The 25,160-nt window shown below is 54.8% G+C and overlaps 2 protein-coding genes across 12 annotated transcripts in view; one reads left to right on the top strand and one right to left on the bottom strand.

Moving 5' to 3' along the window:
- Window positions 1-2,907: 2,907 nt before the first annotated feature.
- On the top strand, window positions 2,908-16,613 carry LOC122221804 (cholesterol side-chain cleavage enzyme, mitochondrial). 2 transcript variants are annotated; one of them, XM_042941423.1, is made up of 9 exons: window positions 2,908-3,213; window positions 6,783-6,938; window positions 9,395-9,594; window positions 10,448-10,651; window positions 11,313-11,470; window positions 14,390-14,556; window positions 15,045-15,123; window positions 15,613-15,810; window positions 16,257-16,613. In XM_042941423.1, the coding sequence occupies exons 1-9, from the start codon at window positions 2,945-2,947 to the stop codon at window positions 16,386-16,388; spliced, it is 1,563 nt and encodes a 520-aa protein (XP_042797357.1). In that variant the 5' UTR covers window positions 2,908-2,944; the 3' UTR covers window positions 16,389-16,613. The 2 variants fall into 2 exon arrangements, with proteins under 2 accessions (XP_042797357.1, XP_042797358.1); XM_042941424.1 differs by lacking the exon at window positions 2,908-3,213 and adding an exon at window positions 3,294-3,695.
- Window positions 16,614-18,140: 1,527 nt separating this feature from the next.
- The window catches only part of CCDC33 (coiled-coil domain containing 33), a 90,451-nt gene continuing 83,431 nt past the window's right edge, over window positions 18,141-25,160 (bottom strand). For 4 of the 10 annotated variants that reach the window (XM_042941428.1, XM_042941425.1, XM_042941429.1 and 1 more), the window contains 9 exons: window positions 22,726-22,891; window positions 22,381-22,469; window positions 22,083-22,214; window positions 21,897-21,987; window positions 20,777-21,069; window positions 20,321-20,419; window positions 19,663-19,749; window positions 19,194-19,307; window positions 18,141-18,347 (listed from right to left, as the gene is read on the bottom strand). In XM_042941428.1, the coding sequence (XP_042797362.1) occupies window positions 18,240-18,347; window positions 19,194-19,307; window positions 19,663-19,749; window positions 20,321-20,419; window positions 20,777-21,069; window positions 21,897-21,987; window positions 22,083-22,214; window positions 22,381-22,469; window positions 22,726-22,891 (1,179 nt within the window). In that variant the 3' untranslated portion in view covers window positions 18,141-18,239. Of the gene's footprint in view, window positions 18,348-18,974; window positions 19,040-19,193; window positions 19,308-19,662; window positions 19,750-20,320; window positions 20,420-20,776; window positions 21,070-21,896; window positions 21,988-22,082; window positions 22,215-22,380; window positions 22,470-22,725; window positions 22,892-25,160 lie in introns of those variants that run through there. The other 6 variants (XM_042941426.1, XM_042941430.1, XM_042941433.1 and 3 more) reach the window with 6 other exon arrangements.

The raw sequence follows: 25,160 nt of genomic DNA on the forward strand, positions 1-25,160 counted from the left end.
TTCAAGCACGAATGTAGGTGCTGCTGTGAAGGCAGTTTGTAGATGTGATTTAGATCCATAATCGGTTGACTTTAAGTAAAGAAGATCACCCTAGACAATCTGGGTGGACCTGGTTCAACCAGTTGAAGGGCCTTAAGAGCTGAGATGCCCCTGAAGGGGAAGAAATTCCACCCGTGGGCTGGGCTGCAGCTTCCGCTGGTGCAGAGTCCCGCCTGCGCTTCTAACGGCACCACCTGTGGATTTCAGACTTGCCCAGCCAGCCCCACGTTGCATAAACCAATCCCTTACGCGCCTCCTACTAGTTCTGATTCTCTGGTTGAACCTGTAACAGACTTTTAGCAATATCATTGTATGTTATTGTATCATTCAGAGTTCCTAGTTATCAAGAACAGAATTCACTCCGGCTAATATTTCCTAGGGGAGAGTTTATCAAGAGATACTATGTAGTTCACAGACTCTCGGGGAGGGTGGAGAATCGGGTGTCAGGAACGTCACCCGAATCCCATCCCAGAGCTGCCTCGGTGGCCACCCCCTGACCCGCACGGGTCTCCCGTGCTGCAGCTGGCCCTGGCTGAGGGTCTCTGCCATCATGTGCCATAGCGGGTTTCATGTGGCCCTCCCCTCTTCGTGTCACTACCTGCTCAACCAAAATTTCATGAGGGGACGCCTGACTGGGGAGCCCCAGCTATCTGCTTGCATCCCAGGCAGGGTGCCCTGCATTCCAGGGATGCTGGAAAAGTGAGTTTCCGGTCTCTGCCTTGCGTGTGGAGTCCTTAGTTGGACAATCTCCAAAAAAACCCAATCTGTGAGCATTTGTGCCTGGGCAGCCCCATCCTGGATACCCAGCAGGTTTTGATAAAAGCCAGGACCACATTCAGCAGTCCCGACTACAGTGAGAGTCTGCCGGCTGCCACCAGAGCCAGCCGGACAGATGTTTGGGTGTGGCGATGCTGTCACCACTGCTGGGACCTGCTGAGGGAACTGCGGCCTCTTCCCTGCCAGGTGTCAGTGCCCCGCACAGTTTCTGGGGGGCCCAGGCTTCCAGTACTCCTCCCCATTCTCGGTGTGGGGTCAGGGTGGCCCATGCTGTGCCCCAGTGACTATGCGCTGTCCCTTGACCCAGGGACTTCCTTCTCCCTCCACCTTAGGAGCAGGGAGCAGCACCTAGCTTGAGTCAGGTTTAACTCCTACTTAGTGAGGCTGTGTCCTCTTTGTAAAGGCCTGTTGTTTTTTATAGGAAAAAGAATCTGTTAGAAAAGACGACTTTTTTTTTTTTCCTTTACATTTTTATCACGGTAACTTATATTCCCTAAAACGCAAATATCACAAATTCATGGCTCAGGTGAATTTTCACACGTGTGAACACACAGATCAGGACAGAGAACATTTCTAGCACCCCAGAAAGTTCTCTCATGCCTTCTCCCAGTCATTACCCCACAAGAGAACCACTTCTAACACCACACGTTCATTTAGCCGATTCTTGTGCTTGACTCGAGTGGAGTCCGACAGCATGGAGTCTTCTGGGTCCGGCTTTTTTCACTCAACATTAAAGACTCAGGAGATTTTAATTTTTCCTCTTTCTCCTTTTCCTCAGTGTTCTACAAGGAACAAACACAACTGTAACTTAGTTTATTTTTTTATTTTAGAAACATTTTTAAATGTTTTTATTTATTTTTTTGAGAGAGAGAGAGAGCGTGAGAGACAGAGACAGAGCACAAGTGGGGGAGGGGCAGAGACAGGGAGACAGAATCAGAAGCAGGCTCCAGGCCCTGAGCTGTCAGCACAGAGCCTGACTCAGGCCTTGAACTCGTGAATTGTGAGATCATGACCTGTACCGAAGTTGGATGCTTAACTGACTGAGCCACCCAGGCGCCCCTAGTTTATTTATTTATTAAAAAAAAAAATCTTTTTTTTATATATGTATTTATTTTTGAGAGAGAGACAGAGTGTGAGCAGGGGAGGAGCAGAGAGAGAGGGAGACACAGAATCCGAAGCAGGCTCCAGGCTCTGAACTGTCAGCACAGAGCCTGACGCTGGGCTTGAACTCACAATCTGTGAGATCATGACCTGAGCTGAAGTCGGATGCTCAAACAACTGAGCCCCCGGGAGCCCCGCTCCTAGTTTATTTTTTATAGATAGTATCTTTAAAAATAAATGATAAGTCCTGGGGTCCCTGGGTGGCTCAGCTGGTTGAGCGACCCACTCTTGATTTCAGCTCAGGTCATGATCTCACGGTTCGTGGGTTCGAGGCCCGCTCTGTGCTGACAACGCAGAGCCTGCTTGGGTTCTCTCTCCCTCTCTCTCTCTGCCCCTCCCTTGCTTACGCTCTCTCTCTCCCCCAAATAAATAAACATTAAAAAAATAATGATAACACCTGCCATTTTCAGAAAATATAGATTTTTTTTTCCAAGCAGAAAAAGTAGAATTTTAAAAATCAGCGAACTATACATAAAACAGTTTATAATTACCTCTCTCTCTCTCTCTCTCTCTCTCTCTCAATCAGCAATGGGGCCGCAACTAAGAGGCAGGCTGGCCCAAAGCTGCAGGGTGGCTCTGACCTCCTCCTCCTGGGCCCCAGGTTGTCCGTGTATGCTGAGGGATGTCTGCCAGTGGCTGGGTCCCTACAGCAGGGCTCAGCCGGAGGCCCCAACACCCCAGCAGAAGAAAGGCACAAACCTGTACCATTTCAGGGATCTGCTGGAGCTGTAGTGAGGACAGAGGCAGAGGGGTCTTCCTGTGCTTCGGGAAGCCTTTCTGGCTGCAGAAATCCCAGACTGAGTCTCCCAAGTTTCCCAAGTCACCCCAAGTCTGGGAGGGGCTGTGTGTGGGCTGGAGCCAACAGGCCAAGGAGGGAGGCTGACGGCTTTGTCAGCTCGTTTAGCCTTGACTTGCTGCTTATAAGCTGGGCCGCAGGGGCCCAGGGCCAGAGTCACCCTGGGACAGCATGCTGGCCAAGGGGTTCCCTCTTCGCTCAGTCCTGGTCAAAGGCTGCCAGCCCCTCCTGAACACCTCACGGGAGGGTCCAGGGCATCCCAGGGTGCCCACTGGGGAGGGGGCTGGGATCTCCACTCAGATTCCCCGCCCCTTCAGCGAGATCCCCTCCCCGGGAAACAACGGCTGGCTAAACTTGTACAATTTCTGGAGGGAGATGGGCTCACAGAAAATCCACTATCACCAACTCCAGAACTTCCAGAAGTATGGCCCCATTTACAGGTAAGCCTGGCAGATTGTGGGGCTCATGGGATAGGGTAGAGGGCTGCCCATCCTAGATATAACAGGGCTCCGTCAGGAAAAACTGTTCAAGAGAGAGGTCTCAAACATAAAGCCATTAACATGAACTTAAAGTCAAGAAATTTAGGATGATAAATCTGCTTATAGGCTCAAAAAAAACAGCCAGCAACTCAAGGTTATGTGAAACAGGAAATACCAGACATCGTACCGCTGGTTTAGGCCGGGGGTCCCCTCCCCCAAAAGTCTTGCCCTCCATTCCAGGCTCTGGTCTACTTCTGACTTGTTTGTTCCTTGCCTGGGGTTGGTGGCAGGAGAAGGGAGAAGGCTTCCCAGACAATGGGTTCAGTTCCCAGCCCTGAGGCCCCAGGTCCTATGCGCTTTGAAATTGACTGGGGGGAGGTGATCAGGGCCTAAGCCCTGTTAACTGCCTCCCTGCCTCCGCCGTCCTTAAGACAGCTTGGAAGGTAAGTTTGTCATCCCACTGTGGGAGGAAACTGAAGCTGGAGAGGTAAGGATTCTTGCCCTGATCTCCTGCTGGGGTGCCGGCCTCACCCCTCAGCCCTGCTCCGCTCTGGAGCAGCTGATTTTGTCCCTTCCCCTCTGCTGGGCCACAGCTCCTTTTCCCCAGGCATCTGCCTTGATTTCTGCCTCAAAGAAGGGGCCTTTGGTCTTTTAGCCTCTGAATGTGCTTCCCCACCCCCCTTCCCCTATTCCGAGGGACGGGGTCTGCGGGCTGCCCTTGGTGGGAGGCCTCACTTGTTCTGATTTAGCTATGCACCTTCCAGGTACACCTGGGCTCTGTTCTGAGCAGATACTTAAGAGACTGGAGGTGGTGGAGGTGCGGGTTGGGGGCAGGGAGGGGACTCCGGGAGGGACGGTGCATTTTCCTTTAAGTGAAAGGGTCAGGATGGGGAAAGGGCATTGATAGGATATGTTGGCTGTCTTGAAGGGGGGGTCGGGACAGGAGGGCAGGCAGGGCAGGCGTGTTTGTGGAGGGGTGCAGCTGCTCATGGGTCAGGGTTCTTCCCCCCCCCCCCCCCCCCCCCCCCCCCCCCCCCATTGCCCAGCGTGGAGAAGATGGCTCCTTCCTTCGGGTAGATCTTTCCATATTTCCATACTCCCTGCTTCCTGCTCCCTTGGCTCCTCCTCCTTCCCTGCTGCTTCTCCCTCGGGTAGGAACAGGTAGGAACCTAGGAACTCGTATTTTATCAAGCCCCTTCTGTTTTCTGAGTCACTATCATCTGAGCCTCTCGACGCATCCTTGTATTTGATGTTACTATTCACATTTTACAGATGGAGAAACTGAGCCAGGAAGGAGAAGGTCATTCCTGCGTCTTGCCAAGGTCACACAGCTTGTCAGGGCAAAGCCAGGGCTATCTTTGGAACCCCAATTGTCTGACTTCTAGTTCAGTGTCACTGTTATGTTGTAACTTATGGCCCAGAAATGATACATTTGTGAATAAATGAGAATAAACAATTCAGAAAATATAGACAAGCACAATGGAAAATTGCAATCAGGCACAATCTCAATTTTGATAATATGTATATTTTTTATTTGAGAGAGAGAGAGTGCACGATGTAGGGGGAGAGAGGCAGAGAGAGTAGAGAGAATCTCAAGCAGGTTCTGCATTCAGAGGGCCCAAAGATGCAGGGCTCGATCCCACAACTCGGATCATGACCCAAGTGGAAGTCAAGAGTCGGACGCTCAACCTACTGAGCCACCCAGGCGCCTCTCAATTTTGATAATATTTATGTAACATTAAGAATGTGAATATATTATGTATGCTGTTTGTTGGGGTCCCACAACGACATATGGAGGACTTCTTTCCTCTTTTCTCTCTTTAATATAATTTTAAAAGGCAGCACGGTAGTCCGTAGTGTGGATAAGCCTTATGATGGTAGCCAGTTCTTTAAAGTGGACATCCAGCCCTCTCTGGGATTTTTTGCTATTAGACACGAGGCTTATCCATCAGGCATCATTGTCACGCTTCAGATCACTGCCTGGGGCTAGATTCCCAGAGTTGGAATTGATAACAATGGCAGTTCAAGGATTTTGCTGAGCTGGGTGGGGGGATGGGGCTAGTGGTGTGAGGTCGCTTGGTAGCTGGAAAAACACGGAGGGGATTTTCTGGGAGGCCACCGACAAAGCCCAAGGGGACCTGGGAAGGTAGGCTGGGGTGCAATGGGTCAGTGGTTAATGAGGGGACCGCACCCTCTCCCCTCTTCCTCTTTCTTCCCCTCCTCCCCCCTCCCCCCCATCTCTTTGAGGAAGGGGGAGGGGAGAGAACTTGGCTTGGACCTGTGTGTTTTTATATGTTGTCTTATAGGGCATCTTGAATTAAGTTTCTTAGGCAAAAGGCAGATGCAAGTAAGAAGTGGACTTTTCTGCTGTTTCCCCACAGTTGTGGTTTATGTTTTTCAATTTTTTATTTAAATGTTAGTCAGCACGCAGTGCAATATTGGTTTCAGGAGTAGACTTGGGTTCATCACGTGCTCATCCCAAGTGCCCCCCTTAATGCCCATCACCCATCTAGCCTGTGCCCCTCCCCCCATCAACCCTCAGTTTGTTCTCTATCTTTAAGAGTCTTTTGTGGTGGTGTTTTATTTATTTATTTTTTCAAAAATTTTTTTCTAACGTTTATTTATTTTTGAGACAGAGAAAGACAGAGCATGAACAGGGGAGGGTCAGAGAGAGAGGGAGACACAGAATCTGAAAGAGGCTCCAGGCTCTGAGCGGTCAGCACAGAGCCCGATGCGGGGCTCGAACTCACGGACCGTGAGACCATGACCTGAGCCGAAGTCGGACGCTTAACTGACTGAGCCACCTAGGCGCCCCTGTGGTGGTGTTTTAATAGAGACTGTAAAGTGCTTTGTGACAGGTATCTATGCCCGAGGCCTGATATTTTACCAGGGTTTTGTTTGTATAGAGACAAAGTGCTTTGTTGGAGTCTGAGGAGAGGCAGGGTGGCTACTCCCAGAATTGCAATCCTAGAGCCTAGAAGGGACTGGCTGGCCGGGCCTATGGACTACCTAGAAAGCTACACCGAGTCCCTCCAGTGGTGACAGGACCACGCTGTTTCTGAGCTCTGTGGTGGGTGCGAGGCGGGGAGGGTGCTGAGGCTTTGGACGCCCAGGAAGAAGGGCGTGGGAGCGAGGACATGATGGTCCATGGTAGACCCTGGGTGGGGGCAGGCTCGTCCTGGGGCCAGGCAGCAGCTACCGTGATGGCAAGAGGAACATAAAGCTGTCACTTATCCAATGCCTGACTGGAGTCACTTCCATAGACTGTATCATCTTGTCCATCAGCAACCCTGTGAGACAGGTACTGTATCTCCATTTTATAAAGAAGGAAATGGACTCAGAAGGGGTGAGCGCCTTGCCTCGGGTCACACAGCAAGGAGTGCTGTGGGATCGGGGTCCACTCCCAGGACTGTTTGCTCTGCAGTCTTGGCCACGAGGCGGTTATATGTGAGCTGGGCCCCATCCTGCTTGCCCCGAGTCTGCATGGCTCTCCGGGAACCCACCCTAGCTCGTCTCCTCTGTTCCCCCAGGGAGAAGCTGGGCAGCATGGAGTCGGTTTATATCATCGACCCTGAAGATGTGGCCCTTCTCTTTAAGTTCGAGGGTCCCACTCCAGAACGATTTTCCATCCCACCGTGGGTGGCCTATCACCAGCATTGCCAGAGACCCCTCGGCGTCCTGTTGAAGTGAGTCCTGGGCCATCTCCGGGGAGCTGGTGGGAGATGATGGGCAGCTGTGGCATGGGGCCTCTGGGCAAATCCCTGGCATCTTCCTGTCACCATAAAGCCGCTGATGGTGAACTGCTCTGCCAGCCTTCAGGGAAGTGCTCAGGCTGAAGATTGTAATGAGTAAATAAAGATCTAGAACAGTTCTCATTTATTGGTTCACGCTTTAAGACCCATCTTTTTGAGCACCTGCTGTGTGCCGGGCTCTGGGGTACAGTGACAAGGAGGGCAGGGCCCCGCCACCGTGAGTCTAAAGGGGCAGTGAGAATCGCGGACAAGTCGGTGTATGTAAGTGTAACGGACACAGTTGTCCACCAAATCGCTCATCAAACGTTGACATGTGACCATGTCAAGTGTTGCTGAGGATACAGAGAGATGAGAGTTCTGGTGGCTTGCTCGCGGGAGTGAAAGCTGGTGCCGCCACTTTGGAAAACGGTTGTTGGGCATCGCCTCCTGTGGCTGAGTGTTCACACGCCTACAAGACAGCAGGTCTGCGCTCAGGAATAGACGCCAAAGCACGGGTCCCCAGGGGACGTGAGCTAGAGTGTTTGAGCAGGGCTGTTCATAACGGCAAAGCCCAGGAAACCACCTAAATGCCCGACAGGAGCGAGAATGAGTGAGTGGTGGCACACGCCAGTCAAAGTGAATGGACTCAGTGGCCCGCAACCATCCAGATGATACTTAGAAGTGTAAAACTGAGGGAAAAAAGCAAGTCATAACAGTTCTTTAAAAAAGTTAAAAACAGGAGCACTCGGGTGGCTTAGTCGGCTAAGCACCGACTTTGGCTCAGGTCAAGATCTCGCGGTCCGTGAGTTCGAGCCCCACCTCGGGCTCTGTGCTGACAGCTCAGAGCCTGGAGCCCGCTTCAGATGCTGTGTCTCCCTCTCTCTCTGACCCCTCCCCAGCTTGTACTCTGTCTCTCTCTCTCTCTCTTAAAAATAAATATTAAAAATTTTTTTTAAAAAGCTGAAAACAAGAATACATTTATTATTATTATTATTATTATTATTAACATTTATTTATTTTTGAGAGACAGAGGCAGAGCACAAGCAGGGGAGGGGCAGAGAAAGGGAGACACAGAATCCGAAGCAGGCTGCAGGCTCTGAGCTGTCAGCACAGAGTCCGACGTGGGGCTCGAACCCATGAACTGTGAGATCGTGACTTGAGCTGAAGTCCAATGCTCCACTGACTGAGCCACCCAGGCACCGCCCCTTTTTTAAATTTATTTATTTATTTTTTAATTTACATCCAAGTTAGTTAGCATATAGTGCAATAATGGTTTCAGGAGTAGATTCCAGTGATTCATCCCCTATGTATGACACCCAGTGCTCATCCCAGCAAGTGTCTTCCTTAACGCCCCTTACCCATTTTAGCCCATCCCCCTCCCCACAACCCCTTAGCAACCCTTAGTTTGTTCTCTGTATTTAAGAGCCTCTTATGTTTTGTCTCCCTCCTTGTTTTTATATTATTTTTGCTTCCCTTCCCTTATGTTCATCTATTTTGTACCTTAGATTCCTCATATGAGTGAGGTCATATGATATCTGTCTTTTCTCTAATTTCGCTTAACCTAATACCTGCTAGTTCCATCCACATAGTTGCAAATGGCAAGATTTCATTCTTTTTGATTGCTGAGTAATACTCCATTGTATATATATACCACATCTTTATCCATTCATCAAGCATACATTTTTAGAATAATTATAGATCAAACTATATACAAAAACAAGCAGAGGAGTCAGGGTGATCCCCTTGGCCAGGGAGGCAGGAAGTGGGAGGACCAGGTCGGCCTATGTAAGTTACTGTCAAGTTCCTAGTTTTCGTGTTGCCTGGTGAGTTTGTAATAATATCCTTATAAACAAGCGAAGCCCTCAAACTACAAAAAGGGCTTTGTGTGGATCTCTTTCCAAGTATGGGCCGTAAGCTGAGGTCTATCATTGACCCAATTCAGGGCACCTGAGATCCCCCACCAGTGGCGCTGGTGGGACATATCGGGGGTGCAGAGGAGGAGAGATTGGCCAGTTGTGTCTGTGCAGGGGCCAGAAAAGGTGAAGTCAAGGGGCACTTGAATGGCAGGAGGTGAGCATCAGCCAAGAGGAAAGGCATGTGTGGCTCTGAGGCAAACACTAGAGGATTTGAAAGTTACTTTGAGGTTCTAAGAATAGGAGTTCTTGGCCACAGCAGCAGCGGGGTAGAGGCGGTGGGGGGAGGTCGCGGTTTTGTTCTCCCCCACCCTCTTTCTTCCTGCCTCCATGCCAGGCAGAAGCTGGGAGATGGGAGGCCCAGAGTGATGGGGGTGGAAGTGAGTGCCGGGCTCTGAGCTGTGGCTCGCCCTCCTGGGAAAGTCGAGTCAGCCCCCTCTGTGTCTGCCAGGCCTGGGGTTTTTGACCATCAGGGCCTGAGGGCCTGTGTTTTCTCAGGAAGTCAGGAGCTTGGAAGAAAGACCGACTGGCCCTGAACCAGGAGGTGATGTCTCCAGAGGCCATAAAGAACTTCATTCCCCTGCTGGACCCAGTGTCTCACGACTTTGTGAAAGTCCTGCACAGGCGCATCAAGCTGCAGGGCTCCGGAAAGTTCTCAGGGGACATCAGTGACGACCTGTTTCGCTTTGCCTTTGAGTGTAAGGAGACTGTTTCTGCCTGGCAGTGGTCCTGTGGGTGGGAGAACCCAGCCTCCTACCTTGAGACCCAGCACAGATCCTGAAGAAGCATTGGGATTGGCTTCTGGGATGAACTGCTAGACTCATCCTCTACCTCTCTCTCTCCTGGGACACTGACCTTCGAGGTCTTGGAGGGGAAGGGACAGTTGGGTGGTTAATCTAAATGGGGTATTTGAGGATATGTAGGAGTTTTATAGATGGGGTAAGGAGTCAGGCAGTATGGGAAGAGGGAATGGTGCATGCAAAGGCCTGTGGCTTGATGGCGATCATGTGATCACTGCAGGAGATTCGGGGTGTCCAGAGTTTGGTATGAAGTCAACATTCAAATTCCTGACCAAGTAGGCAGGAAACACTTGGGGCGGTTGGGAGTTTTTAGGTCCAGCCAGAGTGGGTCTTGGATGGCCAATCCACTTTCCCATATGACCTGTTTCAGGAGATAGCCAATTTGGTCACTTCCAGATGAGAAATTGATCTCCCTTCCCAAGAGGAAAGCCCAGAGGCTGCTTGGGGTGCTGTTGGAGGGTGGGAGGCGCAGTTTCAGCCCCGCCTGGGCACTTTCCCTGCTGGAGACTGCTTCCTGCCACCCTTTGCAGGGTCTTCTACTCGCCCCTCTGAAGGACCCGAGTGGCTCCCGGAGGGTAGCTTTCCCTCAGTCCTGCCATTTCCACTGTTTGGGACTCAGGCCTCAGTTTCTTTACTGAAGGAGCCTGAGGTTGGGTGCAGGAGATCCTCTGGGTTGGCGGGGGTGGGGTTCCTGGGGGCTGACGCCCTCAGATGGCCAGGTTGAAAGGGGCTTTTCTGCCTCCCCCTGCAGCCATCACCAACGTCATGTTCGGGGAGCGCCTGGGGATGCTGGAGGAGGTGGTGGACCCTGACGCCCAGCGGTTCATCGACGCTGTCTACCAGATGTTCCACACCAGTGTCCCCATGCTCAACTTCCCCCCAGACCTGTTCCGTCTATTCAAGACCAAGACCTGGAGGGACCATGTGGCTGCGTGGGATGTGATTTTCAATAAAGGTGAAGGCTGGTTAGCCATGTCTGGGGGCCAGGAGAGCCCTGTCTACCCCAGAGGGTGGGAAACCCAGGCCTGAGATGGGGCGGGTGGGGGGGCAGGGAAAGGTAAGAAATCTCTGCTCTCTGGTGGGCAGGGAGAGGGGCAGGAAGGCCCCGGAACTCCTGTCCATGGTGGCCTAAAGGCTGGCTGTTGGAGATGGTTAGAAAGAGGATCAAAGACATCATATTCTTCCCAAGAGTCCAGGATCTCCCGAGAGTTAAGGACTGGTGCTCCAGACACAGCTGTGCTTGGTGACATATTAGGACTTTGGTGAGCGAGATTGGTAAGGTAGGGTGGAGAAGGCAGATGGGGGTGTGGTGTTGACCTCAGACCTAGAACCATATCCCGGCTCTGCCCCCCCACCCCCGACACTCTCGTGACCTTGGGCAAGCCACTCCCCTTTAGGGCTTCTGTTTCCTAATCTGTAAAATGGGGATGATCTCACCTCCCCCCCTGGAGCTGTGGTCAAGAATTAAATGGATATGAAGGGCTTAGCAGAGAGTGTGTGCTCAGTAAAGTGGCAGCCGAGCAAGCTGGGCTCTTGAACCCCCAGGCCCTTGGTGCCTGCCCTCCCCTGCCCTCCCACCTGCAGAGAGCTCACTCTTCCTTTCTCCTCCTGCACAGCGGAGGCATACACCCAGAACTTCTACTGGGACCTGAGGCACAAGAGAGATTTCAACAATTACCCCTGCATCCTCCAACGCCTCCTAAGAAGTCACAAGCTGCTCTTTGAGGATGTCAAGGCCAACATAACAGAGATGTTGGCAGGGGGTGTGGACACGGTGAGGTGGCCGAAGGCACATCCTGTCCCTTCCTGTGCCCCGTGCCCCTTCCCCACCAATCCGCCTCGTTGCCTGAAACCCTACCCACGTGGGGTGGACCTCCCTTTCTCCGATTGCATTTCTTAAATCCTAATCCTCTAGGATGAGGAAGGGCCAGGTCACATGGTCACCCACGGTGCATAACTTGAGGCTGATCTGCCAGGTTTGCTTGGCCTGTGAGAACAGAGCAACCGGGCATAGGTGGCGGGCCCAGGTTCGTGCCTGGAGCCCTTGAGGGAGGGAGGGCTGCTCCAATCAAAGGTGGAGGACACAGCTCGCTCGATTCAGGAAGGCAGGCAGGACCGCAGAAGATCTGGGAGCCAGTAGAACATCCTCCCCCTTCCAGACGTCAGTCCCCCATGGTGCCCCCCTGTGTCTGGAGGCATGCTCTGCGGTGTCTCCTTCAGGCCCTCTGCACAGGTGGTACAATACCCCAGAAACTTCTTGACTGTCAACATGTCTCTGGCCTGTGTGCGGTCCCTTTTACCACTATCTTGAAGCTTCCCGGGCCGCTGTGATGGTGAGGGCTCATTATGTAGTGTTTATGGAGTGTTAGTTGTGATTCAGGCATCGAGACTATAAAGGTGAATGCTATAGACCCCAAATGTCCCAAAGGGCCCGGGAAGGAAGGGCATATCAGCGTGCCGGGGCTGTTAGAACAAAGTACCACAGACCGGGTGGCTTAAAACACAGAAATTTATCTTCTCACAGTTGGAGCTAGAAGTCCAAGAGCCAGGTGGCTGGGTTGGTTTCTTCTGCGGCCTCTACTTGGCTTGTAGATAGCTGTCCTCTCCCTGTGTCTTCACAGGGTCTGTGCACGCATGCGCACGTGTGTCTGTGGCCTAACCTCCTCTTCTTAGAAGCACAGCAGTCCTGTTAGATTAGGCCCCACCCACGTGACCTCATTTCACCCTAGTTCGCTCTTGAAAGGCCCCACGGCCCTCAGTGTCCCACGGTGAGGTACTGGGGGGTCAGGACTTCAGCCTGTGAATTTGGCTCGTTCCACGACGAGGAGGCTGCGTGGGCGCCGATGACCACCACGCCGTGTTGTAGGGTCCGCCGACCAGGCATGTGCCGAGCACTGCCGGTGCCCAGAGGAGGGAGAGAAAACAGTGGCCTTGTAGGACAGGGACAGCGCCCCATAGAGGAGCCGACATTCAGCTTGTGTCTTGAAGGCTGCTGCTGGGAGGAGGGAGAAGCAGAAATTTCAGGACTAGGGAGACACGTGCCAAAGCCCTCGGGTTAGTAACTTTCTTTCCTCGTATCGGATTTGTTTGCCTCTAACAGCAGATTGTTGGTCTCTGGGACAGGATGCAGCCGAGCCTTTGAGCATATTTTAAACCTAGTTCATTGTCAGTTATGTAGAAGACAAAACCGCTCACCTATTCTTGGGTAACATCTTTTAAGCCTGTCCTAGGGGCGCCTGGGTGGTGCAGTCGGTTGAGCGTCCCACTTCAGCTCAGGTCATGATCTCACAGTGAGTTCGAGCCCCATGTCGGACTCGGTGCTGGCAGCTCAGAGCCCGGAGCCTGCTTTGGATTCCGTCTCCCCCTCTCTCTGCCCCTCCCCTCCCCAGCTCATGCTCTGTCTCTTTCTCTCTCTCAAAAATAAAATAAGTATTAAAAAAAATTTAAAAATTAAGCCTGTCCTAGATGGCAGGCAGGCTCCTAAGCTTTTCACATGTATTAACTCATTTAGTATTCACAAACAACACTATGAGGTATGTTACTATTATCCCTCTGTTTTAGATGAGGAAACTGGCGCACAGAGAGGTTAAGTAACTTACTCAAGGTCACACAGTTGGTAACTTAGTTGACTATCGTATTCAATATCTCCCAAGTACGTAGTTTGTGTCAGGCCTTGGAGGCGATAAGACCATTACACACATTTGATCTGAGCCTTAAAGGAGTACATCGTTGCCTCCTAGGTTTGGTGGGGGGCAGCGGGGGTGGGGGCGGTAATTCTAGAATGAGCAAACAGCATGAGGAAGATTTCTGGGCTTTGGGAGCTGTGTGTAGCTAGAACATTAGGGGGCAGGGGGCCTGGGAGCGGTAGGCAAGTGTTGGGGGGAGCCTCACGGGTCAGGCAAAAGCTTCTGGGGCCAGGTGAGGATTTGGAGCTGGGAAGTGGCCTCATGACATTTTTTCCAGAGTGCTCCTCCTGGGAGGAAGGAGGAGACCAAAATATGACCCTTGGTCAGATAGCAGCATGTCCTGGCCCCAGGAGGGAGGGCTGCTTCAGCCTGGGGTCCCCCCCCCCCCCCCCCGCCGTGAAGAATCTTGGACTGTGGGGCTTGACGGGTGTCACTCACGCTTCAGTGAAGGGCTACTGGTCACTGCCTCCGGCTAATACTGAGATGGGCTGGTCCATCCCAGAATAGACCCCATTGCTAATTGCAACACGGATGGAAAACGGGTCTGGTGGCTCTGGTTTCAGTATCTTTGGGCCTCAATTTCTTTTCTGTTCCCACAGGCAAGGGCTAATGTTTGGGGAAGGTCTAACGGGAGAGGGGTGGGATGGCAGTCATTGGGGAGTACAGCCCTTACAGTAGTAGGATTTGGCTTCCAAAGGCCTCTGGAGTCCTCTGGAAGAAGGCACCAGCTGTATGGGTGACTCTGCTGGCTGGGGAAACAGGTGGGCGCTGGTGACATCGGGGACGAGGGCAGGGATAACTGCTGCCCCAAACATTCCTGCCTGGGGGGTGAGGCAGGCGCTTTGGACGTTTGCCTATCAAACCGTGTTTTGCTTTCGTGGACGGTGGCCTCTGGATGCAGGGATGAGAGTGAGCAAAGATCCTTGGAAGTGAGAATTTAGCATGGGTTTAGATGCCTCAGGAGTGACGGGTCCTCCTTGTCTTCCACACCGCACACTCCCTGCCAGACGTCCATGACATTGCAGTGGCACTTGTACGAGATGGCACGCAGCCTGAAGGTGCAGGAGATGCTGCGGGAGGAGGTCCGGGCTGCCCGGCGCCAGGCCCAGGGAGACATCAGCATGATGTTGCAGCACGTCCCGCTCCTCAAAGCCAGCATCAAGGAGACACTGAGGCAAGCCCAACCCTCCCAGGCCCACCCACCTCATCCCCCACATCCCTGGGCAGGGCCGAAGGGAGGGCGTTGGTAGGAAGTGAGAAGTCCGGGGAGACAGCTGGGAATGGCGAGGGAGGAGAGAAGAGTACATCCCGTCCCCAGATCCCCCCGGGGCACTGGGGCTGAGATGCCTTGCTGGGTGTACAGGCTCTGTCCAGGCCTCAGGGCATCGGCTTCCTTTTCTGTTGTTTTAAAGTTGATTTATTTATTTTGAGAGAGAGAGAGAGAGAGAGAGAGAATGAGCGCAAGCGGGGGAGGGGCAGAGAGCGAGAGGGAGATCCCAAGCAGGCTCCGCGCTGACAGCTGACAGCGTGGAGCCCGACGTGGGGTTCGAAGTCATGAACCGTGAGATCGTGACCTGAGCCGAAATCAAGAGTTGGACGCTTAACTGACTGAGCCACCCGGGTGCCCTGGGGCATCAGCTTCTGAATGCCTTCCTCCGGCAGACTCCACCCCATCTCCGTGACCCTGCAGAGATACCTTGAAAATGACTTGGTTCTTCGAAATTACATGATTCCTGCCAAGGTGGGTGCAGCAGGGGGGGCTGGCGGCTCTGCCAGTCAGACAGAGGAGGCTGGGGACAGACTGCAGTTGCACACAGATGGGTGGCGACGAGGGTTTCTGTCCCCTCTTTCTTCCTGGAGCTGGCTGGTGCAGCAGTCCAAGTAGGAATGAAGGGCAGGAGTACTGGGCATAGTGGGTGATGGTCCCTGGAATGTTGCTGGAGCCCAGGGTTAGGAGGGAGGCCCCACTGGGTCTCGGGAGCCCTCTGGGGTTGAGGAAAGGGCTGGACAATCCCTTGAGCCATCCCTGGCCTCGAGTCTTCAGTCCTGCCCATCTGATGGGTGAGGCTCAGGGGAGGGGGTGGGAACTTTTTCAACATCACACGGTGGGCAGGGTCCCGTGCTGGAACACTGGGCAGCCTGGCTGGGGAGCGGGGGTGGGGAAGCTGAGTTAATGCTCCCGGCTGGGAGTAGATGAAGCCTCTCAGGCCTCTGCCCACCTTGTCCCCAGACGTTGGTGCAGGTGTCCACCTATGCCTTGGGCCAAGACCCCACCTTCTTCCTCAATCCGGGCAAGTTTGACCCAACCCGATGGCTGAGTAACGACAAGGAACTCATCCACTTCCGGAACCTGGGCTTTGGCTGGGGTGTGCGGCAGTGTGTGGGCCGGCGGATCGCTGAGCTCGAGATGACCCTCTTCCTCATCCATGTGAGTCCGGCTGGGGGCATCTGGCCACCCTGGGCTGGCCATGGCCCTAATGAAGGCAGTGACCCTCCTACTCTCATCTCTGCCCAGAGCCCAGGGAGTACAGGGCTGGGGACATCTGTCTCCCATTATTTGCCTTCCTCCTCCCTGACAGTTTCGGGCTAATCTTCTTATGGCCCATCGGTGTCCCCTGGCCATCTGTTCTCCCCCAAGCGGGATGGGACGGGTACGGGGGTGGGGGGGACAAGGTTTCATTGAAGCTATAAGGCTGATCGAGGGGACGAGGTACTAGTCGTGCATTTTCAGGCGCTGTGCAGGGCCAAACAGGAGCTGGCGGTGAGTTCCTCCAGTCACTCATGACAGGTGACACCTACAGGTGAATGAGCCTGGCCCCGGGGGAGACAGCCCCTCCCCACCTCTCCCCTAAGCCCACCACCCCTCTTTCTCAGATTCTGGAGAACTTCAGAGTTGAAATGCAACATCTCAGTGATGTGGGCACCACATTCAACCTCATCCTGATGCCCGACAAGCCCATCCTCCTCACCTTCAGGCCCTACAGCCCGGACCCACCCCAGGTGTGATTAGAGAGGGTGGACGCTGCCTCTCCCACCTCTCAGGCCAGCAGGAGTGCTGAAGGAAGGTCGGGGTGGGGCCCATGGCGGTTCTGCTCTTCAGTCCTCAGCCCCCCTCCCCTGCTCCTTTTGGGCCAGCTCTGGGAGGAGAAAGTTGCCCAGGGCACCCCTCTTTCACGCCACCTCTTCCCCTTCTTTTCCTGACCCATGAAGGCAATAAATGGCCGAACCGTGTGAAGTGTTCTCATTTCCGTCCGACTCCCGAGTGATCTATCGCTCCTGTGACGATGCTCCCTGACCTGGGTCAGCAACGGGATCTGGGCACGAATGGGGCACCCAGGGCAGCTGCACTTGAAGCCAATTCTATTGGGACCCACCTGCTCAGGAGCCAGTAGGATTAACCCCCTTGCTGCCTGGGGCTGGGGGCAAGGCAGAGCGGGTGGCGGGCTATTGCCACTGTGCGGGGAGCTCCTGGAGCAGCGGGCAGAGGGACAAAGGACCCGGCTTCTGTTGAGGGAACAGGGTGGTCTGAGAACAGACTTCCGGGCAGGCCCACCTATCAGGAATGAGGTTCCTGTAGACCTCTGACTGGCTGAACTCTGGGTGGGAGTTCCCTATGGGGTCATGAGGACTTCCTGCCAAGGTCAGCTAGGGTTCTGGGGCATGTCCGGGGCTGAAGCCTGAGTGAGGGTCTCGTATGAGGTGGCCAATCTAGGGAATAAGAGGCCAGTATGTTTGCTTTACCCCACCCGGTCTTTCTCTGGGCAGTAGGCAGGAAGACTGTGGCTGGGCCTTTGGTGCATTATTTGGACTTCCTGACACTGGTCCCGGTTTTGGCCTCCTTACCCTCTCTGAGTTCTATAACTCCTGACCAGGTGCCTGGTCCCTCCTGGCCCTCTGCTAGCCAAGTCTAAGTTCTGCAGGCAGACAGGGGAGCTAGTCCCACCCAGGACAGTGGCCTTGCTGCCCTGGTCTCTTCTACCAGCATCTGCGGGTTCTGAGTCCACTTTTGGAGCCTTTCTACTTTTCCCTACCGTAGAATCATCTTTCTTGTTGGCTTTCTCTCTCTTTCTTACTTCCTTTCACTTCTCGGGGCCCCAGTTGTCTTTGACTCGGAAACGGTAGGGCTGGAAAGGGCACTACCATCACAGAAGTCAAGCTCTGCATGGGACAGATGGGGAAATGGAAGCCCAGAGAGGTTGCTTGAGTCACTCAAGGTCACACAGCATGTTTATAACTAGAATCCGGGCCTTCCGACTCTCAGCAGAGGGTTCCTTCCCCTAGCCCCATCTGCTTTCCTGTCCCTGGCTATATATGGACACAACATTGCCCACTCAGCCTGGCCCTGGTTAATGGACTATTTCACACTAACATGTAACTGATTGCCACAGTCAGGCTTTAAGTCTTTCCCTTCCCAAGAAACTGATCAATCGAACTTGAAAGAAGAGATTTCAGATATGAGATGTTTAGGGGCAAGTGGAAAGTCCCAGCCTCCCTCACATCTTCCAACAGAGCTGGCCTCAGGTGGCCTCATTTCTTCTGGAGTTCTGGAAGGGGCTTGTCTCCCTGGCTCCTGCTTTGGAAGGCCTCTTCTCCCCCTCCCTCTTGGGTCCACTATGGCCTTTGGCTCTCCCAAAATGGTAGCTTCTGGGACAGGCAGGAGGCTATAAGGCTGCAGCAGAGGGACCGGGCCCAGAGTGGGGTCTGGAAGGAGGAAGCTGGGCCCCTTAGGCTGCCCTACCCCAGAAAAGAGACGAATGCTCACGGACTTACAGCATTTAATGGAGTCATTTGGGGGGAGTGGAATGAGACTCCCCAGCACACAGGGAGGCCTGCTCTGGCACTCAGGTCTGCTAAGACTCAGGTCTTCTGGGAGTTCGAGGGTTTGTTGAGCTTGGTCTCTGAGCTGGGAGTCAAGGGGTCCAGCTTTGAGGGTCGCCTGCTGTCCTTGGAGAGGGCCGAGTAGTGCTGTGGTGTGCAGAGCAAAGTGAGGTGAGCACGCCCCTGCCGCTGGGGGCGGGGGATGGCCCATTAGAGTGCATCTTGGCAAGCCATGCCTCAGAGGATCCAAAACATAGTGCGCCAAGACTTCGCAAAGGTTCCCACAGCTGTTTAACCACAGCAAGTCAAACCCGATTTCTCCAAGAGCCCCCAGGTCTCAGCAGGTGACTTTGCCAAGGTAGCCCTGTGTTCTCTGTCAGTGTCCCGCCCCCACGCCCCAACCTCCCATCCTCTTCCGGCCTTTCTGGGAGCCTGGAGATGTTCAGAACACTGATGGCTCAAGGGCAGGAGCCTTCAGGGGTGTTGCTCTGGGGGACCTGGGAGCCTGGGGCTGAGCCTGAAGGGCAGTTGTGAACAGGCCCATGTGCGCTCAGGATGCCGCCAGTGTTTCTCTCTGGCAACGTTGCTCCCCTCCCCGGCAGGGGTGCGGCACTGCAGTTGCCCGAGAAGGTGAGCTCCTGGGAGGACCTCCGGTGCTAAGGGGCTGGGTGGGGGCCGCAGCTACTCTGCCCATGCTAAAGGACAGCCAGTGCCAGAGCAGTCCAGAAACGCCTGGACACCCCCTATCCATGGCCATCACCCCTTGATTCTCACCACCACCCGTGGGGCATCTCAGCGATGCCTTAGGCAGGTGGGACATCGAGACCAGGCGAGGGCTTCTGGTGGTAACAGAGCAGAAACTGAGACTTCCAGTGGGTAGCTGGTCCCCCTGCGTAGTTCTTCTCAAGGCCGGGTGACTCGGGATTGGGGCGGGGAGTGGCTGCCAGCCCCACTGCCTGACCCCCAAGGAGCTTGTCCGGAGGGCTCACTCACAGGCAGGTCAGTGATGATGGAGTTTGAGGGTTGCCCCAAGCCGTACTCTTGCTCCTGCAGCCTTGTGGCCAAGTCCTGCTTCTCTCGTCCCCAGCGTCGAGCCGAGTCCTCTAACTGTGGACACGGAGAGGGACAGATGGGGAACTGCTGGGCAGCAGGGCCCATCCCTGCGATCCAGGACATCCAGAGCCTGAGCCTCCTCTCCGGGCAGTGAGCAAAACCCTGGGCAACGTGGACCTGCTACCTTCCGGAAACAGCAGGCGTGGCAGGGTGGCGGGGGAGGGGTCTAAGACACAGAAGGACCTTCTCTGAGTTCCAACAACATACTGAGCCCTGACCCTCAGTCCACACTGATCCTTGACTCTGGTCATAGACTGAGCCACAACCTTGGTCACTCTTTGACCCTGACCCTGGTCATAGGCTGAGAGGTGAACCCGCCTAGCCTGACTGACGCCTGCACCTCACCCACCTGGCTTTCCAGGGATAGGATCCGGCTCTGAGCTCGTTCCAGCTTGGCCAGAAGGTTGAACTTGTCTGAAGCATTGCCAAGGAGATCCTGTGGGCAAAGCAGAAACGCACACATGGCTCCAGCTGGGGATGGCGGCCGTGTGGGCTCAGGAGGCCATGAGATACTGAGGGAGAAACCAGCCAGGTCTGAGTTCCAAACTCATCTGCCTGATTCAGAGCCTGAGACCCAGGGCCAAACCCTCGTCTCAAAGTTGACCCGATACGGTGTGTGCTTTTTTTCACGGCTGTTCTCCCCAAAGATTTTGGTTACATGGAGTTTCCGGACATCCATCTCTAAACGTAAAATGCACTAGGTGGCGCCTGTCGGTGCCCAGAAAGGAATCGTGAATGGGGAATCTTGTAAAGTGAAGCATCTGTGAAGCAAGGGTTCCCTTATCCCCCCCGCACTTCACCTGGATGTCCGTGCATCGGGTGCGCTTTCAAACAGAACTCACCTCCCGCAAGTCCTGGGATGAAGAGAAAAACTCTCCTGTGTCCCCTGGCCACCCCTTGCTGGAATTCCAAATGTCTCATCTTTGGGTTTGCATGAGGCAGGGGCACCTGCAGCAGCCTTGGAGACGGAATGGGGCTGGGGCATTTCTGGGGCCGGGGGCACCCACCTGTGCGGGCAGGGTCTCTGTGCCCTTGGAGTGGCCTGGGCCATCTGTCTCCTGCAGTCTCTCTGCCAGGTCTCCTGCTCCCAACTCCCCGGGGTCCACCTGGGATGGGGAAAAGGGCTCTCCAAGGCTGTACCAATCCCAGGAAACGCTCCGGGATGGAGCTCAGAGAGGCTTGTGTGGAGTCCGAGGGCAGGCCAGCAAAAGGGGTCAGGAATCAAAGGTCAAGGGCCATTTGGGGCTGCTAAATGAGGGCAAAAGTGGCGCCTTCAGACCCATGTGGGTCCCTGGGAGCAAAGGGGCAGGCCTGAGAGCTGGTGCTCCAGGAGACCCCAGGCACGTTGGAGTCCCTGGGAAGCCCAGCTCCTGGTCTCCGTCTTCAACTTGGATTGCGCTGTGAGTGATCGCCGAGCATCTGTTGGGGCAGGCCCAGGCCAAGCCTGTGGCGGCAGCTCTTACCGGCAGGGCCTGCTGCTGCAGGATGATGGGGGCCGACTGGTGGCGGTTCTTATCCAGCTCTGCACGCAGCCTGGAGTTTTCTGCCAGCAGCGCGGAGTACAGGTCGACGGGCAGGTTCTCTCTTGCGGGCCCCGGGGGAAGGCCAGGGGCTGAGAGCACAGGGAAGGCTGCAGACGTGGCCACAGATGTTCGTGAGCTGGGCTCTCCTGCCCTCGTGTCCCCTGCCTGATCCGCCCCGGCATTTTGCTCCATTCTGTCCTTCCTCTGTTCCCAAGCACTCACCGGCTCCCTGCCTGGTAGAATCAGATCCACACGCCTCAGGCCCTCCTTGTGGGCTCTTTATAACCTGACCGCAGTGTTCTCCATAACCACTCCCCCGCCATTTGTCCTGGGTCTATTTTAGCTTTTCACCACTCTCTTTCCTCCCTTCTCTGCTCTTGGCATTGTCACTCCCTGGCCCTCCGCCCTCCTTGGGTTGTCTTCCCTCTTCTCCCACTCTGGGATGACCTCAGGGTTCCTGAAAGGCAGTCTCATCTTTCATTCTTTTCCAAAGGCCTTCGGGAATGCACCGCCCGACATCCCCATGCAGTGAAGGCTGAGCACAGGGCTGGGCACGCAGGGGTCCCCGGTGAGGCTGTACAGATGGCTCAGGGAACTCCTCTGCCTGGGCCGGGCTGATATAGGGTGAGCTGGCTGTCCCCTGCCCGCCAGAGCCCTGTCAGATTGGCAGTCCTGGGTGGCTTTGGTTAACATCAATGGAGAGAACAAACAAGTATTGTTTGTTTTGTAGGAGCAGACTCTTTGAAGACATGGGGAGAGGAGGAAGTAATCTGGAGGGTTCTGGCAGCCCCTCTTCTTGGGCAGCCCCTGTCTGCTCACCCCAGTCTGCAGTGCCTCCCCTCTGTGGGTCCGAGCACGTCCATCTCTAACCTGGCTCACACACTGCCCTGATGTGTCCTGAGGGGCTCCCTGGCAGGAGAAGGGAGCCCAGTGGACCTTTGGGAGCCCTCTCCTCACTGCCTGCGTCAGTAGGGGGGTAGCATCCTTTGTCCCAGTTCTGCTCCGGAAGCGGATGCTCCAGGAAGGCAGGGCCTCCGGGGGGACGGGGCAAAAGACTCACCCACGCTGGGCTTTCCCTGCAGCCTGGTGAGCAGGGGCTCCTTCCGGTCCCGCAGCTTGTCCTCCAGCACCCGCTCCATCTTCTCGATCACCTGGAGGGCCGGGCACAAAGGCTGGGCTGGCCTGGGGGCTCTGCACCTTCTGCTCTGTGGCTGGCGCCTGATGGGCCGGCCCCTCTGACACCTGCCTTCTCCTGGTGCCGCACAGTCTCCTCCAGCAGTTTCGTCTTCCGCAGCTTGTCCTGGTACCGCTTCAGCAGCGCGGCCTGTGGCTGCTGAGCCTGGTGCAGGAGGAGTAGCTCCTTCTCTCGATCATTCTTCTGGTGGTGGGGGAGGGCAGGGGGTGCCTGGGGTTACTGCTGGCCCCTCTGCTGAGTCTCCAACTGCACCGCCCCCTTCCTTCCACACCCCTCTCCCTTCTGCTCGCGGGTACTTCTCTGGACTCCCCCCAGCTCCCTTCCCCTCTGTCCCCCAGCCTCAGCTCACTCGAATCAGCTCATTCTGCAAATGCTGCACTTTGTCCCACAGCTTCTTCATGTCCAGCTCACTCAGCAGCAGTTTCTGCTTCATGGACACTGTGGGGGGGTGTTGGGGGAGCTGGCTCAGGGAGGGCGCATCTCCTGGCTCAGCACAGCTGGGGACGGGGCGGGGGTGGGGTCTCTCAGTCCTGGGGCTCGACACAGGGCTGGAGTCTCCCATCCCGGAGAGAGGACCCGGCCAGTGTCCAGGAGCAGGTGCACCTGGGAAAGGCTCCCCGCCACCCTGACCCACAATTTAGAGCCTGGGCTCAGGCGGGCAGCTGGATGCTCTCGGTGGCCCGGACACCCTCACCCAGATTCTGGCTCTTGTTGGTGTCGTTCTGCTCCTCTTCCACCTCCCCCTGGGTTAGCTGGCTCCTCAGTGTGTGGTTCTCTGCCTCCAGGATGCTGATCTGCTTCCGCAGCGACAGGATGTCCTCTGCCATCTTCTGCATGGCCCGCCGGTAGTTGTTCACCTCCTGTGGATTCCAGGGCTCAGAACTGGGTCCCAGCTCACACGTGCGCCCACACTTGGAAGTCAGCAGGTCCCCGTCAAGGCCAACAAACAGAGTGAACCCCAAGTGGTGCCCTTGAGCCTGAGCAACTCCTTCTAGGGGTGGTTATGATTTGGTCTCCACCCTTCCTGGCCATGGGAGAGCAGTCACTCCAACCGTCTCTCCCAGTGACGCCACCGAGGAGGGACCCCGGGCTCGCACACCAGGTGAGGAAGCCCAGTGAGGCAGAGACTCGAAAGCACCCGGGGCTGGGTTTCTAGGGCCTGGCTAAATCCAAGCCACTTCTCTGCCTTCTCCCTTTCCCTTTTCCCCCTTTCTAACCCCTGTCCTTACTCATGTCACTGAGGAAGGACCCAAGGAAGAACCTTCAGAAATCCAATTGAATGCTACTCGGCAGCTGAGCCCAGGCCCCAGCACCCCCACCAGCCCGGGGGCGGGGGCAGGAAGAGACCTACGGTAGGCCCAGGAGACCCGGATAAAGACTCAGGGTCAGGGTTGGGATCCAGCTACAAAGTCTTAGGTAATGAGGTGGGGCCAGGATGCTGGGCTCCGTTTTTAGGTGAGGAGTAATGATAATCCTAATATCAGGTGCTCGCCGAGAATCGACAGTGTTCCAGGTTAGGCCCCCTCCCCCCCACTTAGTTCTCACACGGAGCCTCACGTCGAGCCTGTTAGCATCCTCATTTTACTGACGAGGAGACCAAGGCCCAGAGAGGTGCAGAACTCGCTCTGTCACAAAAGTAATGAGTGGCAGAGAAAGGCTCTGAAACCCAGGCCAGCTGCCACTTGAGTCCGTGTTCCCAAGAGCTGTTGCAATCCTGCCAGATGCCCCCAGGCATGGACAGCGCACAGGACATTGAGAAGCAATCAAAGCATCTTCTTAATAAGGATGATGAATATAATCTCAGTTTGGGAAAAGAATTAATGTCTGCCCTTATGTATGCATAGGAGGTTAATGGGCTTTATTCATGGCGTTTGTTTTATACTAAAAAATTCCCTCTTGTTGTTTATAAAAAGTTTGTAAAAGGGGATTTCATAAATATAAATATAAAAGGGGGACCCGAAAGGTGAGGCCAGGAAAGTGCATTGAGGGAGAGGAGGTAGGCGGAGGGAGGTGAAGCCGGTGGGGGTTTCTAAGCCCTGGTGGCCTGTGACCTTCCCGAGGCTGTGGAGGCCTCGATGTGAGAGTTGGGTCTCCTAGGCCCATCCAGGCTCCCAAGTTTCCAGGAAGCAGAGCCCTGCCCTGAACTCGCACCTGGGTCCCGTGCCGACGGGGGATGTGGCCTCGCTCCAAGCCGCTGCCTCCAACCTGCTGCATGTGGGCCACTGGCTCCTTGGAGAAGGGTTCCCAGACAGCAGGGACTCACGAGACACCATTTGTCACCTGCCACCGTCCAGCCTTCTGGCCGGGCTCCCTCTGACTGGTGCCAGCCCTGAGTCCGTCTCCCCAGCACCCGCCCCAGTTGAGTTCCAGGCCTTGGCTCCTCTAGGTCTGCCCATCTGGTGTCCTTGGGCAGCGTTGTGAACTAAGAGACTCGGCCTGGAGACCGCACACATGCAGGGCTTTGCAGCCAGGCCTCGGTCAGAAGCCCAGCGTGGCCCCTGACTCACTAGGCGAGCCCAGACAGACCCCTGCACCTCTCTCAGCCGCAGATTCCTCGCACGGTCTAAGCACGGGTTTGCTGCAAAGCTCAGGGCAGCATGTGCAGCAGGCAGCATATGGCCCTGCCCAGGACAGGTGTCTCATCTCACCCCATTTCTGTTCAGTGGTTGCTTTGATGGACAGGTCAGACCCCTTCCTCTAACTCTTTGCTGCTCTCCCCCTGGGCTCCCTTGCCCGCCCTTCTGCTGTGCCCTACATCTTCCATTAATGGCAGACCCATGACTGACAGAAGTTTGGGAGGCCCAGGAGACTCTCAGGAGGAAGCACATGTTATTGTAGAAAAGGAAATTCGTCTCTCTTCTCCTTCCCCTGCCTGGTTCAGGCTCTCATTACGTCTGCTCTGAATAATTACAGCGGTATCCAAATGGGTGTCTTTGCTTATCGGGTTAAATCTCCTAGAGGAACACACACACATCCAAGAAAACACGTTCTAGGATGCTCACTGAGTTCAGTCTATAGTCTTGTACTAGGACACAGTCTCTGGCTACAGGCGGTACTAAAAAGAATGACCTAGGTTCAATTGTTTTGACACAGAGAGATGTCTACAGAATATTGTTAAGTTAAAAAAGC

This window comes from Panthera leo, chromosome B3 (assembly GCF_018350215.1).
Source record: "Panthera leo isolate Ple1 chromosome B3, P.leo_Ple1_pat1.1, whole genome shotgun sequence".
Classification (NCBI taxonomy): Eukaryota; Metazoa; Chordata; class Mammalia; order Carnivora; family Felidae; genus Panthera; species Panthera leo.